The 19,895-nt window shown below is 42.3% G+C and overlaps 1 protein-coding gene across 1 annotated transcript in view; it reads left to right on the forward strand.

Annotated features, from left to right (window-relative positions):
* The window catches only part of LOC124716674 (basic proline-rich protein-like), a 124,986-nt gene that overhangs the window by 74,140 nt on the left and 30,951 nt on the right, over positions 1 to 19,895 (forward strand). The window contains exons 4-6 of the mRNA XM_047243212.1: positions 3,524 to 3,895; positions 15,078 to 15,538; positions 17,692 to 18,123. Of these exons, the coding sequence (XP_047099168.1) occupies positions 3,524 to 3,895; positions 15,078 to 15,538; positions 17,692 to 18,123 (1,265 nt within the window). The remainder of the gene's footprint in view (positions 1 to 3,523; positions 3,896 to 15,077; positions 15,539 to 17,691; positions 18,124 to 19,895) is intronic.

A 19,895-nucleotide genomic window follows, 5' to 3' on the forward strand; every position in this document is an offset into this window, starting at 1 on the left:
ATAGGAAACGACGGGGTGGGGGGAGAAGTGTAAGAGAATTCTCCTATATAGGAAGTAAAATTAAACGGGGAGGCTGAAGAAAGGAAGATAGCACAGGTAGGCTGGAAGAGACAAATAAAACCGCCGCCAAAAGTGTGCGTCTGGTTCAGAGCATAGAATGTAAATGAAACGAGCATCTTCTGATATCCAGAGAGGAGAAAACAGAAACTGTTTGAAATGTGGTTGTGCCGATGAACGTTAAAAATGAAGTTGATCGATGAAATGCAATATGACGAAGTACTGAAAAGGGCGGTCGAGGAAAGAAGGTTCTGGAGGATACATACTAGAGGAAGGGTGGGTTAGAGGGCACCTGGTACGGCATTCAGGAACTGGCAGGTTATAGAGAATGTTGAATGTAGCGGTTAAGTAGAGATGTAAAGATCAGCTTAAGATTGTGAGAGGTGCAAGGCAGCTGCAAACGAGCCGAACGACTGATGACAAAAACCACACAATAAAGAGTCCTGTCTGATCACCTGCCATACAGACCCACTGCTGTCGACCTGCCTGATACAACGGATGCAGGGGAACTTCGAATTCAGAGGCAGCTGTAAGTCTTGCAGTTGAGACCACACACCAGTCGTGTTGCGGAGTAGTCACTCATGACCTACGATGAGTGTTTCGTGTGTCTTTGGACTATAAAGCCTCGAAGCGTCACTTTGTAAGCAAGACTGGCGAGCAGTGCCTGGCCTGCATAGGGACACTGAAGATTCTAGCCTGCTTATGAGGCCAGTTGGGGTATGTTGTGGCACCACATTCTGAACTTCACTTGGTGGCCGCACACTGCTCACAACTAAAATACTGCTTGTACATAATGGATCTGATGTAAATTATGTTCCCCTCTGAATTAGGATGTACTCTTTTCCTGCACAGACAGCATAATTCCAGTTTATTGGAAAGTTTTGACAGTAATTTGCAGTGATTTGAAAAAAAAGGGACCGCTGTGTCTTCATCTGCCATACGTCGTCATTTGGATACGGTATGGAGAGACATGGGCGTCAGTAAAGTGATCTGCCGAACTTTGTTGACTTGCTAGAGCTCGGAGCCGCAAAGTCCCGTCACATCCTGAAGTGGCTTCACGAGGCAGCCTCCTATCAAGGGAAAGTCCCTCGCAGTACCGAGAATCGAACCGAGGTCTTCTGCACGGCAGTTACATGCACTGATAACTCAGCTACCGAAGTGGACAATTTTTAACGATTGCTGACTCTTTCTATTTGCATTTTCGTCTTGACGCTTAGTGTGCTTGACCACTGGGCAACGGCTCAGCCTCGGTAGCTGAACCGTCAGCATGCCTCGCTGCCATGCGGAGGACTGGGTTTAATTTCCCTGTATTGTCAAGATTTGCAGTTGTTGGTAGGACTGGCATTACGTCACTCAGCCTCGTGAGGCCAACTGAAGACCTAATTAGATGAGAAGTAGCATACCCAAGGTACGGACCGCTGGTATAAGCTGGGGGAGTGGGTAGCTGACCGTACGACCTGCTGTACCACATAAAGTGGTGCTGATCTCAGAGGATGTCATGGCAGCTAGTAAGTATTGCATGGTCTTCAGTTTATGATCACAGACACCAGAAATTCCTTTGGACAGTAGTGTAAATAGAGACAGGAAGATTTTCTGAAACTGTCGGTTATTTCAAATATGTAATGTTTATTGACACAGCCTTTATCTGGTGTTAATTGGGTGTCAACAACTGGAACTCCGATAGTGTCGGGTTGCAGCTGGTATTCGGCGAGTGATCAATAAATAACACACATTAGATGTTCTGTCACGCTACTGTAGTTCACGGTGAGCTCTGGATGACATTCTGTCGAATGTAATATGCTCATTGGACGAAAACAGTAATGTCCCCCTCCCTCAGATAACGAGAGTACACTGTGGCATCTACTCTGTAGGAATCAGCATGGGTTTCGAAAAAGACGATCGTGTGAAACCCAGCTCGCGCTATTCGTCCACGAGACTCAGAGCGCCATAGATACGGGTTCACAGGTAGATGCCGTGTTTCTTGACTTCCGCAAGGCGTTCGATACACTTCCCCACACTCGTTTAATGAACAAAGCAAGAGCAGACCAATTGTGTGATTGGATTGAAGAGTTCCTAGATAACAGAACGCAGCATGTCATTCTCAATGGAGAGAAGTCTTCCGAAGTAAGAGTGATTTCAGGTGTGCCACAGGGGAGTGTCGTAGGACCGTTGCTATTCACAATATACATAAATGACCTTGTGAATAACATCGGAAGTTCAACGAGGCTTTTTGCGGATGATGCTGTGGTATATCGAGAGGTTGTAACAATGGAAAATTGTACTGAAATGCAGGAGGATCTGCAGCGAATTGACGTATGGTGCAGGGATGGCAATTGAATCTCAATGTAGACAAGTGTAATGTGCTGCGAATACATAGAAAGAAAGATCCTTTATCATCTAGCTACAATATTGCAGGCCAGCAACTGCAAGCAGTTAATTCTGTGAATTATCTGGGAGTAGGTATTAGGAGTGATTTAAAATGGAATGATCGTATAAAGTTGATCGTCGGTAAAGCAGATGCCATACTGAGATTCGTTGGAAGAATCTTAAGGAAATGCAATCAGAAAACAAAGGAAGTAGGTTACAGTACACTTGTTCGCCCACTGCTTGAATACTGCTCAGCAGTGTGGGATCCGTACCAGATAGGGTTGATAGAAGAGATAGAGAAGATCCAACGGAGAGCAGCGCGCTTCGTTACAGGATCATTTAGTAATCGCGAAAGCGTTACGGAGATGGTAGATAAACTCCAGCGGAAAACTCTGCAGGAGAGACGCTCAGTAGCTCGGTACGGGCTTTTGTTGAAGTTTCGAGAACATACATTCATCGAGGAGTCAAGCAGTATATTGCTCCCTCCTACGTATGTCTCGCGAAGAGACCATGAGGATAAAATCAGAGAGATTAGAGCCCACACAGAGGCATATCGACAATCCTTCTTTCCACGAACTATACGAGACTGGAATAGAAGGGAGAACCGATAGAGGTACTCAAGGTACCCTCCGCCTCAGACCGTCAGGTAGCTTGCGGAATATGGATGTACATGTAGATGTAGACTGGACAAGTACCTGGATACAAGAGATGTTAGTAACCACCACTGACGGAACATGTGGCCAAATTTGAACAGATGCCATTGCCGTAGCTGGCATTTGTCGCTTTGGTGACAATTTTGGCCACAGAGATTTGAGAGTAGCAATAAGGGAGATTGGGATGGTTATGTTCCAGTCGTGATAATGAAGGGAAACTCTTTGATCAAGAGGGCGAATGCCTCTTTTGGTGGAAAGTACTGGTTACACAATCAAAGAACGACCTGTTCTTGGGAGAATTGCCGTAGAATTGGAGGCTGAAGTGATACACAAGTCTAGAAGTAGATAGCTGTGGATGAAGAAACTGCTCAGCTAATGGTGGCAGGAAGTGCAGTGAAGGTGTGTACGGAGACGTGACCAGGGGGACTGTGGTTTGGGCTGTGCAGAGTACCCGAGCTGCCCGTGCCCCATGCAGTCGTGTCCAAAAAACGTCCATACTGGGCCTCTTACTGGTGACAGCAGTAAGGGGCCGGCCAAGCCCCAGCTACAACTGCAGCTCCAGCCCCCGGCGGCCCAGCCGCAGCCCCCGCAGCAGGCCCAGCAGCAGCAGCCGCCGCAGGCCCCCGCGCCCGCCCCCGCGCCGCCGCCCCCGATGCCGCTGCCGCTGGAACCCGCTCCCTGCCCGCCCAGCCCGGCGCGTGGCAGCGCGGGGGTGGGGGTGCCGCCCCCGCCGAGCCCCAGCCGCGACGGCGCCGCCGCCACGCTGCTGGTGCGCCGCCCCCGCCAGGAGGGCTCGCCGGCCGCGCTGCCCCACACAGGTACTGTGCTGTCCGCCCGCCTCTCACCCAGCGAGATGAGCTGGTCCGAGTGACACTTCATCTGTTGTCCTCTTTATCATTCTTCATCGGCCACCCGGTGTTCTTCACAGCCCCATCCCTGTTCTTCAGGATCTACTGCACATCTGTCATACTTCTCTCATATTTTAAATCCTGATCAACTCCTCTTTTTTCCCCTTCTCCAGTATCACCCCTCTACTTCATCATCATTACGTTCTTCTCCCCCTCTTCCATCATCATCATCATCGACAATATGCCCCATTTTCTTTGAAATTGTCCTGTCTCCTTGCCTTCTTTCTTGTCTTCTTAGCCATTTGTCATGTTCATCTTCATCCTCATTTACCTTACTCTAGCTCTTATTTTCTTCTTCCTCATCTTCATTTTCTTTGTCCTTGCTATCTTCTTTCTCATTCTTAGTCTCTTTCCCTTCATCCTTGTCCTCATTCTCCTCATCCTGCTCTCTTTTTCATCACCATCAGTCCTCCTCTTTTCCCACTTCTGCAGTATCCTCCCCATACTTACCATCGTCCTTACACTCTCCATCATATTGCTGCACCTACTTTTCATGATTATCATCCTGCTCTGTTTTCTTTATCACTGTCTAATCGCCCTACCTCATTTTTATTCATCTTAGTCATGTGCGAAATTCACCATCATCCCCACCTGCTTTTCCTTCACCATATTTTTCTTGACACTCATCAAATTCATCCTCACTGTCCTTTCCTTCGTCCTCGCCATCTTGTTTCTCACCCTTACTTAACATATGTTCACTTTTTCCCTCATTTTTGCCCATTTTCCCCTCATCTTCACACTCTTTCCTCTCGTCCTCACCCTTTCTGTTCATCCTCACTCTCTTTTTGTCCTCATCTCAGAGCCTCTTCCCTCTTTCTCACTCCTTCTGATTTAACTGTTTGAGTTATTATTTTGAAGTACCGGTCTCTTTCCCATGAAATCATCTATATTACTTCTAGTGCTACACTGAGGCACTTACATGAATGAACTGGATTATAGCAGTCACTTACAGTTTTCAAAGCAACAGTTGGTGTGGAAATTGTGCTGAATGAATGTAGGAAATCCTGACATGTGGATTTTATGTATAGTGGCCATATTGAGGAGGTCGTTGACATTGAAAGTAAGCGTATCTAAGTTATTGCTACATAAATTTGAGTTTCTACTACTGCTTGCGTGAGTATTATCTAAATCAAACCACTGGGCCAGTTTCTAGTTTTGATATAAAATTTCTTAAATATTTAACCCATTTTTGCTCGTTATTTGTGATTGTAATTTGTATTAGGCTCTCAGTTTATGGAAATGTAGGATTTTGTCAAGGAAAAGTGCGAATTTACTTTCAAATGTATCACATGAAATGACTGTTGGTTGAAAACGCCCAAGTGTTTCTTCTTATGTTCATTCCATACTATGACAACAAAGATTAATTTTGTAAAAAATTTTACAATTTATTAGAAAGTGGAACCACCATCTTAAAACAATTTATTGTTTACTTTTTGCATGTTTCCTTTTGTATTCGTTACTTACTACGATAGTATAGCTTTTATGTGAAAAATTTTGAAAGTATGTATTTTTCATATTTTTCTTATTCAAAGGGTTAAATCACTCTCAGAGGTTAATTTATTATATTTGATTGTTTCCTGACTCTAGCGATCAATCGTTACTGTTGTAGCCAAACAGTAGTGGATGTTTTCGCCTGTTTAGGAACATTACATTGTGTCTCATCAGTTTATACACAAAATAATGATCATATGCATTCTACTTTTAAACTCAATAAGTTACTTCTATTTTGTGAACTCTCGCCAGAAGCTGGAGAGTATAAAATTTGTCAAAGCTCATACTCTGTTGACATTGTGAAAATTTTGAGTTCGCTTTCCAGTCTGGTCCTCCAGGTTTAAATTTTTCGTAATTTGTTAAAAGCGATTAAAATTAGTGTCTGAATGTTTCCTTTCGCAAAGCAACCATCAGTTTCCCCCGCCATCGTTGTTCAGCTGACGTTCTTCCTTTGTTCTTTCCTCAATAGAAATCTAATAGGTTCTCCGAACCTTTCACATTGTAATAAAACAAAAAAATACACCTTTCTGCGGCTGTTAACAGAAGATTGACTTAAGACGCAGCGTCCCATTTGATGTACTGAAAAATAAATTGTTCACGTTTGTTCTACTGCATATCATTTCTAGTTGACTGGTTTCTATCACATTGTAGGTCATGTGAGGAGTGAACTGTGGTTTCCAAATACACGCTACGCAGGATGGTGGATGTTCGATTTATGTATCTGTGAGGTGGTATCGTATCAGTTGGACAGAACTCAATTTACTACACAGACCAATTGGGGAGAGAAGCAGTGGAAGACTGTTTGAAGATCATTTCATCTCTTTAGTGCAGACTGTGTTCCGTAGAAATAGATGTTCTGGCGGGCGGCGGTTAAAGAATAGCTTAGCCGTTTTATCTGCCAGGTATGAAAAGAATGAAGAATTTGTGGTACATGGTGCAGGAAGTTTTCTATCCACAAGTTCGTCATCTATCGTATTGTTAAATTGCTACCACATTTTGCTTCAACGTTTCAGGACACTGGAGATACTGATAAAGATCAAACCGTTTAACACTCTGAAAGTGAACTTTAAGAAGTTATTCGTATAATCTGGAGAGACAATTTTCCAGGTTGTGATGGAAATATTGTATAATCATTCCCGCTCCGTGACTTGTGTAGCGGAGCGGATGCCACTAAAACGGAAAATTACCTGGCGTCCCAAAAGAACTAATCTCCTGTTTGTTAAGAAAGAAGAGGTCAGAGATAGTGTTCCAACAATACTGTGTCGTTATATCTAGATAGAGTACATAATTACGGTATCCTGCACGATGCGTCTAAATTCTTAACTGGTGGCTAACGTACTGACGGCACGATTAACCGTGCAAGGAAATGAGCGACAATGAATTCGCAGTGGCATGTCGTCGTTGTTAACTTGATATACCTCAAGCATTCGAAACACTATAACCACCCTCTTTGTTTCTGTAGCTGAGAGAAATGCGGCGACCAGGGGTATTGTAATAATGTTCGAAGAAGTAGCGTACGAACGGAGCAGTTCAAGTGTTCAGAGAAGTAACCTAAGAACACAACAGTCCATCTGAACGAAAGGGCCGATCACTGTGCTCAGGATTCAATAAAAGGACCAACATTTCTAGAACTTTTTCTCAAATAAAGTAAGAAATCTGTTTCAGTAATCGTAGACTGTGCGAACACTGTTTGTTTATTTTTAAAGAATTTTTTATAGTAGTAACCAAGTGTACGAAAAAGATTAATGTGTGGTTCCGAGTCTTTAGCCGAGTTGCTGTTTCCAAAGGGGAACAGGTGTAGTTAAGAATTGTATTTGTTATTCTTACATAGGTGGCTAGATTGCGTAACTAGTGAGCCGGTACTGCATAGAATTGGGGGAGAAAACAAATTTGTAGCACAACCTGGCTAGAAGAAGCGATCGGTTGATGGGATACATTCTGAGACATCAAGGGATCACCAATTTAGTATTGGAGGGAAGTGTGCGAGGTAAAAGTCGTAGAGGTGGAACAAGAGATGAATACAGTAAGCAGATTTAAAGGATGTAGGTTGCAGTAGTGAATCGGATATGAAAAGGCATCCACAGGATGGAGTAGAACGGAGAGGTACGTCAAACCAGTCTTTCGGACTGAAGACCGCAACAGCAAACAAGCAACATAATTTGGCTCATGGAATTTGTTTGTTTGGTGTGATCTTCAGTGCGAAAATTGTTTTTGTGCAGCTCTCCAAACTACTCTGTCCAGTGCAAGCCTCTTCACCTCCGAATAGCTACAGCAGCCAACGTCCTTCTGCATCTGCTTACTGTATTCATTTCGTAGTGTCCCTCTTCAATTCTTACCCGCACATTTCCCCATCATTACGAAACTGATTATTCGTTGGTGCCTCAGTATGAGTCCTATCAACTAAACACTTCTATTTAGCTAAATTATGCCATAAAGCTCTTTCTCCCCAGTTCTAATCAGCTATACCTCATTAGCTACGTGATCTTCACATATAACCATCATTTCCAAAGCTTCTGTGCTCTTCTTGTCTGAAATGCTGATTTCCGCGTTTCACATCCGTACTGGAGTGCACGCACAAGACCGATTCCTTCAGAACAGGTTCCTTAACACACAAATGTGAATTCGATGTTATATTTCCGATTTCAGAAACGTGTTTTTTGCTAGTGTGCAGTTTATATTCTATACTCCGGTCGTCTTCACAGTTTCGCCGGGTAAATAGTGGAACTCTACTATTTTTAGTGTCTAATTTCTTCAGCATCACCTCATTTAGTTCGGCTACATTCCATTACTTCATTTTACTTCGATGATATTGGTCTTATAACCTCTTTTTCAGGACACTGTCCATTCCAGTCAACTACTCTTTCAAGTTCTTTGCGGTCTCTGACAAAATTACAGATTCATGTGCAAGCATCGCAGCTTTTATTTTTTCCTTTACTGCTTGCTCAGTGTAGGATTGAATAACATCAGGGATACGCTACGACCCAATCTCGCTCGCTCCCTTCTCAGCCACTGCTTCCCTTTCATGTCCTTACAACTTCAGTATGGTTTCTATAAAAATTGTAAATAGCCTTTCACTCCCAGTATTTCATTTCTGTCTCTCTCTCTCTCTCCCTCTCTCTCTCTCTCTCTCTCTCTCTCTCTCTCTCTCTCTCTCTCTCTCACACACACACACACACACACACACACACACACATGGAGGAACAGTCAATATTCATGGATATAACAAGAACGATGATTCCAAGGAAGAAGGCGAAAGATAGATAAATTAGATAAATAGAAATGAAGATGAGAACAAAATAAAAGTGGCAGAGATGATATCTTTCAGGAGAGTAACTGGCTACACAAAAGGATATTCAGTTAAAAGGGAAACCGTTCATAATAAGTTCAATGTACTTGATGGTAATGAAAAATTAGCTAAATACAAATACAGATAGAAGCAGCATGTGGAATGGATGAGGCACGAATGACTGAATCATATTATATATTGTGTCCCTGGAGCAATATTCAGGGATATGACAGGAATGAGAGGAACGATCACTCCAAACAAAAAATTCTTGTAAACATGTGCTCTCTTTAAGATTCATACCTTATGAATTTTGAGCACTTACTCATGTTCAGTAGAAGATATTTGTTTCAGAGTAGCGAAGAAAACAAGTGCTCATAACTCATAACGTATGAATTTTAGAGCCGCTGTTTACTAGACTTTTTTGCTTGGGATGATCGTTCCTGGCAATTCCCTGAATATTCCTCCAGGTTTACTATATATAATATTTTTCAGTCATTCGTCTCTCATGTACTTCACCGTCTGTTTCTATCTATATTTGTATTTAGCTAATTCTGATTAGTAGCATGCACATTGAACTTATTATGACCGGTTTCCCTTTTAATTGAGTATTTTCTTGTGCAGCCAGCCACTTTACTGAAAGATCTCATCTCTGCTGTTTGTAGTTCGTTCATCATCCTTTTTATTTATCAATCTCTCGCTTGCATACATCAGTTGTGATATTGCTATAATTTCATGAAGTTTTATATCTGTATGTTTTCGCATCCTGTAGTTAACCGGTTTGTTTATAGTTCCTCATATTGCTTGAAAATTGTGCAACTTTTCGTGTGTATCGTTATCATAATTACAATGTTTAAAATGTGACAACTGTTCATTTACTTCGTGGTTAATTACTATTTTCGATCGTATTGGATATTTTATGATGAAATGCCATAACTTTCGTGGCATCTAATGAGATTTTAAGATTGTATTTTGTGGATATTTGGTTTAGCCAATGTACTGCTAACTGGAAATCATCTTCACTTTTATTTTTACTTTATCATCTGAACATAATAGTGCATATAAATTAGCTTGTTTATCTAATTTAATTCCTGAATAAATCGCTGATTTCTGGTTTTCAAGAACATCGTAAGTGGAAATGTTAAAAAGAGCCCTTGAAAGAGAACATAATGTCAAGTGTCATTTACTCTCCTGTATTTTAAACTATTTTTTCACGATAAAAGCTTTTGTTTACTCCTGGGAGGCACGGTGGGCAGACTTTAATGAAGATGTATTTCGATCTACTCGATCGAAGGTTTACTCAGAAGTCCATAAAACCTATGTGTGTTTGAAGATTAGATTCTCCTTGTTTTTCTAGTCGTGTTATAGTTCAACATATTTCCGACTTTCAGATGAGAATCTCGAAAGCACTTTCGAAGAGATTTTTATTAAGTTTCCGTTTCATCGCTGTACGCAGTTACGTACCGTGTAATAGACAATTTTACCAGCATCAACGACAGTTACATGAGTTATAGAGTAATAGTGCTGCAATGTACATATTTTAAGGAGACTGTAGTTACGTGTCATAAATACGATCTGATAACAACATTCGATACGGCGTCTCACATTTTTCACAGAAAAATAAAATGTATTGCCTTTTTGGAAAACACCACCAACTGCTATCGACGTGAAAACATTGTCTTGAACGAAATAACAATGAAACAGGTCTACAAAGGAGGGGGAACTACTTTCTTTGTAGTATTACAATCGCACCCCATACTGGAAAGGTTCGCGAGAAAGGTCTGTTCGACTCTCAAAGTGGCAACACCGTATTAGTGTTCGAGCGCTCTATAGGCTAAAACACTGCGCGCCCAAGGATTTGTCCTGGCTTGGCAAACTAGCACGGGGATATCACGATGACGTCAGCCGCACTGTCACGGGAAACCATTGCGCCGCTGGAGTTCGCCCGTATCAGATCATTGAAGCGTTCTCCCATCATGAGAATCATCTTCGGAAATGGTACAGTATGAGCTCTACACTTGGCAGGCGTAACTCTTAGAATAAGTACACCGTAAATTTATTTTGTAACTAAATGCGCAATTCGCGAAGGCGAAATGTGTGATATTTTACCGTGTTTGGATGACCTTGGGCGTCAGACTCGTGTAAGGGACGACCATATTGTTTCTGGCTTGAAGAACCTGTAGTGTGATTGTGTGAGGTTGTGCCAGTGTTTTGTAACGCATAAAGAGCACCCGAAGAATGTTTCATGACACTTTCATCCGGTTTCGGTGCCTCCACAGAAATACCGTTGTTTGGAATTTGAAATAAGGCTGTACTTTGCCAAAGTTTTTTTTTTTTTTTTTTTTGTCTTTGTCTCTAGACCAGCTATCGCCAGCAGGCCTTTCTTAAGTGTCTAGCCTATTATTTACTGCAACATTGCACGCTTTTCTCAGCATATTCAGCGTCTTAATTCTATTTAGTTCTCTTTTCATAAACAGTTAACACTTTGAATCGACGTTCCTCGCTTCTACCCGAGCCGGAGGTCTGTATTTCCCGCGTCTGCCTTGACGTCACAGCCTCTTATCGTTGCAGTGCCTTGATCTAAACTTATATCTTTCCTTGTCATTGATATTACCTGCTGTATTCACACAATGTCAGCCGTCCCTAGATCTCTTGCTGCCCATATTTATTCTGTTTCGGCCGGCGAAACTTTCCAGCCGTATACTTTTGCTACTTGTTCATTTTAACAAACTGTTGATCATCAAAAACCTACGGACCTCTTCTAGTTTTTGCCCTTTTTTCTGTAGGATTTCATAATCCGTGCCAGCATGGCAAATTACGGAGGTCATTATTAAATTCTGAAGCTTTTTAAGACATAGTTATTTCCTTTTGACTTCAGGATGTCATGTGTATTACATTTTCAAAGTTGTACGTCCTGAGGTGTAGCTCAGAAAAAAGTGGTGTGTGTATGTATATGTGTGTGTGTGTGTGTGTGTGTGTGTGTGTGTGTGTGTGTGTGTGTGCAAAATAATGATGTAGTTTGGAGTAGGTATTTTTTGGCAGTGGAGATTCATGGACTACTTCAGGTAAAAAGGCACACTTCTGCAACAGTGTTTGCGGACCCAGCTGTTGTCAAATGGAAACTGGACAGGCATATGAACTCAGGTCATGACTGATTGATTGATTGATTTTTATAGTTGTAGAGACCTCAGGGATCATTTGAAGCATTACAAAAGTCAATATTACACAGTATAAATGTTACACATGTAATTATATAAACAAGAAAAATATTACACAAATAATTATAGTACCTTCACACAAATACATAACAGAGAACCTTCTAGTAAAAATTGATACTGCATAGTAAATTTAGCCAATTACAGACTTACTCAGATATAGAAGCATATACAAACTGGGGGGTTGTTTGGGGAAGGAGACCAGACAGCGAGGTCATTGGTCTCATCGGATTAGGGAAGGACGGGAAGGAAGTCGGCCGTGCCCTTTGAAAGGAACCATCCCGGTATTTGCCTGGAGCGATTTAGGGAAATCACGGAAAACCTAAATCAGGATGGCCGGACGCGGGATTGAACCGTCGTCCTCCCGAATGCGAGTCCAGTGTCTAACCACTGCGCCACACCCCGCTCGGTAGGCGTATACAAACTGATCACATAAAGTGTAGTCATACCATATTCTTTGCCTCTCTTAAAATTCAATGCCGGCCAGAGTGGCCAAGCGGTTCTAGGTGCTACAGCCTGGAACCGCTACAGTCGTAGGTTCGAATCTTGCCTTGAACATGGATGTGTGTGATGTCCTTAGGTTCGTTAGGTTTAAGTAGTTCTAAGTTCTAGGGGATTGATTACTTCAGATGTTAAGTCCCGTAGTGCTCAGAGCCATTTGAACCATTTTTTAAAAATTCATCAGTTTCATAAATGCTGAGCTCAAGAAGAAATTATTTTACTTTTTTTGAATTGGAAGATCCCTGCAACAGCAGTGTAAAATGCTTTATTTTTATTCATTTGTTCTTTTGACCAACTCATGTAGTGGTGTAGGGCAGCATGTATAAACTAGGACTGGACCAGGTGAGGATAGGCCAGGAATTCAGAAGTCAACTGTTTTTAATGGAATCATCTCAGCATAACCCAAGTGAGGATGGTCTGATGATGGCTAACCCCCCAGTTCTTTGAAATGCGGGTCAAGTGCTGTAACACTGTGTCGCCTCACTTGGCCGTTAGCATTTATAGAGCCTACAATTAGCTACTGAAGAGATAACTTACTTTGTTCAGTTGTCAGTGGCATTCCTTGGCTTTCTAAGGTCACTGCTCACAAAAAGCAAGAAATGTTGGTTCGAAGACTGGCCTGGCACAAGTTTCCACTTATCACAGTGTGTTCATCTAGAGGATGGCTTACCTGGACATTGGTTCGAGGCAGAAATAGCGGGACAGTAGCAGATCCAAATCCCACTGTCAGCCTTGGACTCTGCAGTAGTAACTCTTCAGTCAGTCGGGAATCCTGGGTGACCGGCCCCTTCATTACCGTGCAGACTTGTGCTCTCTTTAAATGAGTAAAGGGAATCCTGGCTCTCAGAAGATATCGCTTGTACTTTTTGGTGACAGATTTATCTATTCTACCTTAATACCTTACAGTTTTGGAATACTGTAAACCAGAGTTAGATTGGCCCAGTTTTTGCCTGCCTTTTTATATGTGGCAAGAAAACAAGGGACAGTGACAGTGATAAAACTCCAAAAAAAATTTTTTCTAATACTGTCAAAGACTTGTACCATCAATTAAGTGAGTTACTTTTTAAAAAATCACATCTGTTACTGTGGTACCATAAAAAAACTGGCCCAATGTTAACTGACCACTGGTCTGCTTTGATCCACCCAGTCATTTAAGCAAGTGTGCTATATTTCATCAACTGACTAACTAATTTTCATGTTCCGTGTTACACTGTGGTAACTATTTGTGGAAAATATATCGTATGGATGTGAGCCTTATTACACAAATTACTGAACTCTGATTCTTGCAAATATCCTTAATTTGTTAGTAGTACTGGACTGATAATTCTTTTTATTCTGGCCATTTGCAGTAGGACTTTGTCTTTTCCACACACTTCATCCTCACCACAGTCCCAATTTCAGAATTTGGCAGGATGATGGTTCAAACCTGTATCCGGCCACCTAGATTTAGGTTTTTCACGATTTCCCTAAATCGCTGAAGGTAAATTCTGGGATGGTTCCTTCGAAAGGGCGCAGCCGCTTTCCTTCTCTCTCCTTTCCTACTCCAAGCTTGTGCTGCATCTCATCAGTGAGATGTTCAACTCTGATCTTCTCCTCCTCCTCCAGATCTGGAATATTCTGCTGTGTCATATAAAACTGTAGCATTTTGCCCAGCTGCTGGTTTATCTTTCAACGTTTTGTGGTGTTGGGTATCATCTTACACATGGCAGAAATTTTCAGAATCACCATCAGATTTTAGCACCACTTCATCCTCATTTTGGGGTTATTTTGACCCAGTCTAAGGTAAGCCCATATTTTGCAAAAATATGCATAATTTTAAAGAAGTGTTAAATGAAGTACCTAAATAGAAGTTAACATAAATGACAGTTTCACTGACAGAATGCAAAATTACACTCCATATAATTACACTCCCTATAATTTTGGCTTAACTGATGTGAGCCCTCCAGGCAGAAGCTACTGGGTTGTAATAGTTGTTACAGTATTTATCATCAACATTGAGTTCAGTGTTGCCAACACAATATTACTTTATGGAACTCTCAGGCTTCTAGATTATTATTCACACACTGAAAATGTATGCTGCCTTGTTTACTCCATGCTTATGATGTAATTTTAACAGAAGAACAAATTAAAAATTTTTTTGACCAGTGAGCCAGAGTTACCAGGAAAGGGCCAAAGTAACCACAGCTTACAGCACTCACCAGCTATATTTTGCAGATGAGTCATTTGCCTAACAAAACTTCATAGGGGGGGGGGGGTGTAACTGTTCAAAATAGGTTATGGTATTGGGAAATGCCCCTGTACTTCGAAATTAATTTGCTGACTGTGAATTTCTTGACATCAGCTATATTAGCTACAGTTCTACTACCCAACAGGGACACACAAAAATCTGTTTTGGACAGGGACCTGAACCCAGATTTCCCACTTACAACTTGTTTGATTCTTGTTGTTGCGGGAATCTGAGTAATGTTGCAAGCATTAGGTGATTAATTTAGTGGGCTACGATCTAAGGATGTAGAAAGTGTGACATGTGAAAGTTTGTGTCGTTCAGAGAGCATACATGAATAGAGCTATGGCTTTACAATCTAGGCTATAAATTTTGTAGGGGCTGCTGGAGAAGCTACAATCACCTCGGGCACTGTTACTGCCCCCGAAACCAAGACAGAGGTGAAATGCGAGCCCGTGGTGGCAGCCACTGTGACGCCGTCGGCAGTCCGAAAGCGACGGCCCTCCGCGGCACACACCGAGGCACCCACCGCTGCTCCGGCACCCAAGAAGGCGCGCACCAACTCGTGCACTGCTGCCGAGGCGGCCGAAAAGTCTCCGCCGCCGGCAGCGGAAGGCCCCGCAGCGACCGAGGCCGCCGCACCCGCACCGGCAGAAGCGGTGCGGGCGGACCCGGTGCCCACTGTTATGCCCCCCAAAGCTGGCAAGCGCAAGGGCACAGATGAAGTGCCGACCGAGCAGCAGCAGCAAGAGCAACAGCAGCAACAACAAGAGCAGCAGCAAGAAGAACAGCAGCAGCAACAGCGCAAACTGGCAAAAGTGAATCGCTCTCAAGCAAAGGTGAGTTCTGGCTCATGTACAAAGTGCTCAGCCCGAAAACAACTCGGGAGTTAAGTGTATGCTCTCACACCATCCCTGGACTCTCATTATTCTGTGTTCGCATTCACTCATTATCGTGTTTGTTATGTCTCATCAGGAAGGAGAAATTTTATTTATGTGGAATGAGTAAAGGTTTTTTGTACATTTGCTGCCTTTATTCTTTCTTTCATTTTTTTTCTTTCTCTCCTTCAGCATTCTGACTACTGGTTTGATGTGGCCTGCCACAATTTCCTCTCTGAAGCCTCTTTATCCCCTTATACATTCTATCAGGAGTTTCGATTACCATATTTAGATCTTAAAGTTTTATCAATGAAAGCACTGCATTCACTTTAAAATGTGCCTAGCCAACATAGCCCACTCCTCCATACCAACCCCCCCCCCCTTTTTTTTAATATACAGATGCTGAAATTAAACTATTCTACAGTATGTGCTTTCTATGTCTGTAGCAGCAGTTCGGATTCAGATATTTTCTCTGTCATGATCACAAAGAGAGTGATCTCCCCATGATTTTAAAGAAAGTGAGACAAATTTGTTGAATTGTATTATTTGTAGAATCAGCCTGAAAAACCTGATTTTTTTGATGTGATCCTTGCAACATTTCGACACTGTGTAGAGCACATTGGATTACAACAGCAGTGTGGTGAGCATTATCCTGTTGGAAAACACACGCTGGAATGCTGTTCGTGAATGGCAGCACAACAGGTTGAATTACCAGCTTCACATACAGATTTCCACTCAAGTGTGTGGGATAACTGTGAGACTGCTCCAGTTTTCATATGAAATCGCACCTCAAACCGTAACTCCATATGTTGGTCCAATATGTCTAGCACACGGACAGGTTGGTTGTAGGCACTCACCTGGCCTCCTCCTAACCAACACACAGCCATCATTGGCACCAAAGCAGAACAGGTTTTATCCGAAAACACGACATCCACCCTGCCCTCTAGTAAGCTCTTGCTTGACACCACTTAGGTTGCAACTGGCAATGGTTTGGGATCAGTTAAATGCACACTACAGGCTGCCAAGCTCAAACCTGTCCTTGAAGTAAATGATTTGTTTTGTCACAGTTTTTTGTGTTACTGTGGTGCCAACTGCTGCTCAAATTGCTACTGGAGGTGTAGTACAGTATGCCAGAGTCATATGCCAAACTTACTGTCTTTCTTCTTGGTAGTGCCATGTGGCTGTCTGGAGCAGAGTTTCCTTGCAATTCTACATTCTCCTGACCACTGCTACCAGTATTCGTGTACAGTGGCTTCATTCCTGCTAGTTTTTCCGCAATATTGCAGATGGAACATCCGGCTTTGTGTATCCCTGTTACACAACCTCATTCAAACTCTGCGAGTTGTTGATAATGGCGTCTTTGTCACCTTCAAGGCATTTGTGACTAACATCAGTTCACCACATGCAATCTCGAAGGTAGCTAATAGTGTGTATTTAAAGCAAACCTGATGTGTATCCTCAGAGTGGCACTACTATTGCCACTCTTATGCTACTGGTGGAGTATTTGAATAGACATCATCTTTCAGATGTAAAAGCATGCATACCAACTTTCATTTGTGTTGCACAGCTCGTTCTTGGTGCAGTGATTTTTTCCTCTCTCTCTCTTTTTTTTCATTGATGTAGGTGTTTCTTTATCTAGCCAATCTTTTAAGATAAGTGTAGCACCAGCGTTGCCTTGCATGTTTCTAAATTTCCCTAACTGACCCCCTGATGTCAGTTCTTCTGTGTGTTTCCATTTTTTTTGTGAATAATTTGTAGCAATACTTTGCACCCATGACTTGTTAAACTGATGGTTTGATAGTCTTCACATTTGCCAGCACATGTCATCTTTGTAATTGTAATTTTTGTAGTCTTCTTGAAATCTGAAGTTATTTCACTGTCTCATTGTGGTAGAAAAAGAAAAAGTTGAGGGAAGTGGAAAAAGATGGGAGATGGAGAGCAGGAGGAAGTTAGGCAGTGAATTCCACTTCTGCAAGGTATTTTAATGCTGGGTTCTCGTGTGTGTGTGTGTGTGTGTGTGTGTGTGTGTGTGTGTGTGTGTGTGTGTGTGTGTGTGTGTGTGTGTGTGTGTGTGTGTTAGAAGTTAGTAACCTGAGCTTTCATTGGTTGAACAGGTATACCCACATAGGAAGAAACTGCAGCCAGGTGTCTGCATTAACAATAACCGGCTGCCCCCGGTGGAGGCCCCAGCCAAGCAGTTGCAGGCCAATGGTTCGGGCCCCTCCCCCACACCTGCAGCCAACCCCACTCCAGCAGCTGCTCCCACAGCGGGTCGCAAGGTGCGGCGCACGGCTCCGCCTCCGCCTAGGACCGCACCCTCCGCTTCGGTGGTGAACGCTGCCGCGGAACGGAGACGACGGCGCTCCTCCAACGGGCGCCGCAGCCCCCCTCCTGCCACCCCCACGGGGCAGGCCGGTACTGCCCCCTCAGTTCCCGCCCGACGCCAGTCGAGGGTGTTGTCCGGTCCGCGCAAGTCCTTGGGTCCGAGGTGGTCCAACGGTTGGTCTTGGGAAGGTGCATCCTTTGAGGCCAAAGTCTTCCTCACTGTAAGTACTTCTGCATCCTACCTTGATAAATACTAGAAACCAGTATGCTTATTCAGGCTGGCAATGTTGCCTGGAGAACCTAAAGAATCGAGAATTATCTAGGTAATTGAATTTACTGGAAAAACCAGGGAATTCCTAGAGTCTCTGGCAGGAACTGTTGGTCTGAATGTACTGATTCATTTTTTTTTAGAAATCTGTCTTAGACTCTGCTTCCTGAAGTAGTCGATTGTGGAGTTGGAAAAGTGAAGAACTGCATTGAATTGTTTTAATAATTGCTGTATTCTTCAGTGCTCCGTCTTCACTTTCTCATTGTCATTATTGTCAGTGGGTTGTTGGGTTCCATGTCTTTCTCCCATTGTATGATTGTGAATGGAACAGAGTGTAACACACACTGGAGAATTTCTGTCTTAGGGGTGAATTTGTCATTCACGCAAATTAATAGTGGCCTTTATTTTATTTTATTTTATTTTATTTCTTTTATTATTAAAACATACTGATATGGATGCATATTTGCACAGATATGTTTGTAGTAGATCAGCACTGAATAATCAGTCTTCAATTCTGTTTAACTAATTTCAATACAAAGTAGTACTTTGCTGTCTGTCTAGCACTGTCATACATTGTGACATCATGCTTACACTTTTTATTGACTTTAGAGCAGGCTCAAGGCTGAATTATAAAATCATGCAAACAGTATGTCTTGTGCGAGTTTCCTCCATGTAAATGAAGCTTTATAACAAAAAAATTTAAATGTATATGCAGTAACTGTGTGACAAAATATTAATACTTAATAGTATTTTTTGAAAAAAAAAAATCATCCATTTCATATATATCTTGTTTTTAATATGCATAACTAATAAGTGATGAAGTTACTTAAAGAATATTTCTTGTACTCCTGAAAATCGTTGATGTGAAACTTGCTCCCACATACAGTAAACAGTGGCTTAGGGAAGTCTGAAACATCAACCTGGAAAAACCTGTAAATGTCAGTAAAATCTTATGATGAAACAGTTGCCATCCTGTTATTGATATTAGTGCAGTCTGTTCTTCACTCAGGTTGTGTAGCCTAACCTTAAAGTTGAGGAAGACAAGGCTATTGGTTAGTTCTGTCACTTTTTTCCCTTAGCTTTCAAACTTTTCAAGCAGTCATTTTCATCAGCAGATTTTTCTTGTTTTCATGAATATTATTTTTTTTTTATTTTTTTTTTTTTTTATTATATATACATGAATCAAATGACGTAAGCTACAGTGTAGTGCAGCTTACTCCTCTTTAACCAATGGCAATGAGATACACTATTTTCTTATGTAAAAAGCACAGTCACTTGATGATCCAAAACATGACCACTGCCCACCATAAATTTGAATGCCGCCTGGTGGCACTGCAAGTATGTGACCAGTAAGGACAGTATAGAAGCAGAACAGAGATGCTTGAGGAATCATTCTAGTGATGATGTGTGCTGTAATTAGGGAAGTCCACTTACCTAAGTGACATAGACAGAGAGGAAATTTTTATCACACAATGCCTGTGACAGTGCATGTTGGAGAAAGGCAAAACAGGTTGGCTGTTCAAGCGCATCTATAGAAAGTTGTTGTGGGACAGTGAGACAGCAGGTATACAGCAAGGGTTTGGACACCCAAGTGTTATTACAGAATGTGAAGGTCAGAGGCTTGCCTACTCTGTAAGGTGAGTTATGTAGTGATCTTTGGCAGATGTGATGACAGTGCAGTAGTGGTGCAGCCAAAAACATCTTGCAGCACACTGATCAGCAGAC

Source organism: Schistocerca piceifrons, chromosome 9, assembly GCF_021461385.2.
Source record: "Schistocerca piceifrons isolate TAMUIC-IGC-003096 chromosome 9, iqSchPice1.1, whole genome shotgun sequence".
NCBI classification, from domain to species: Eukaryota; Metazoa; Arthropoda; class Insecta; order Orthoptera; family Acrididae; genus Schistocerca; species Schistocerca piceifrons.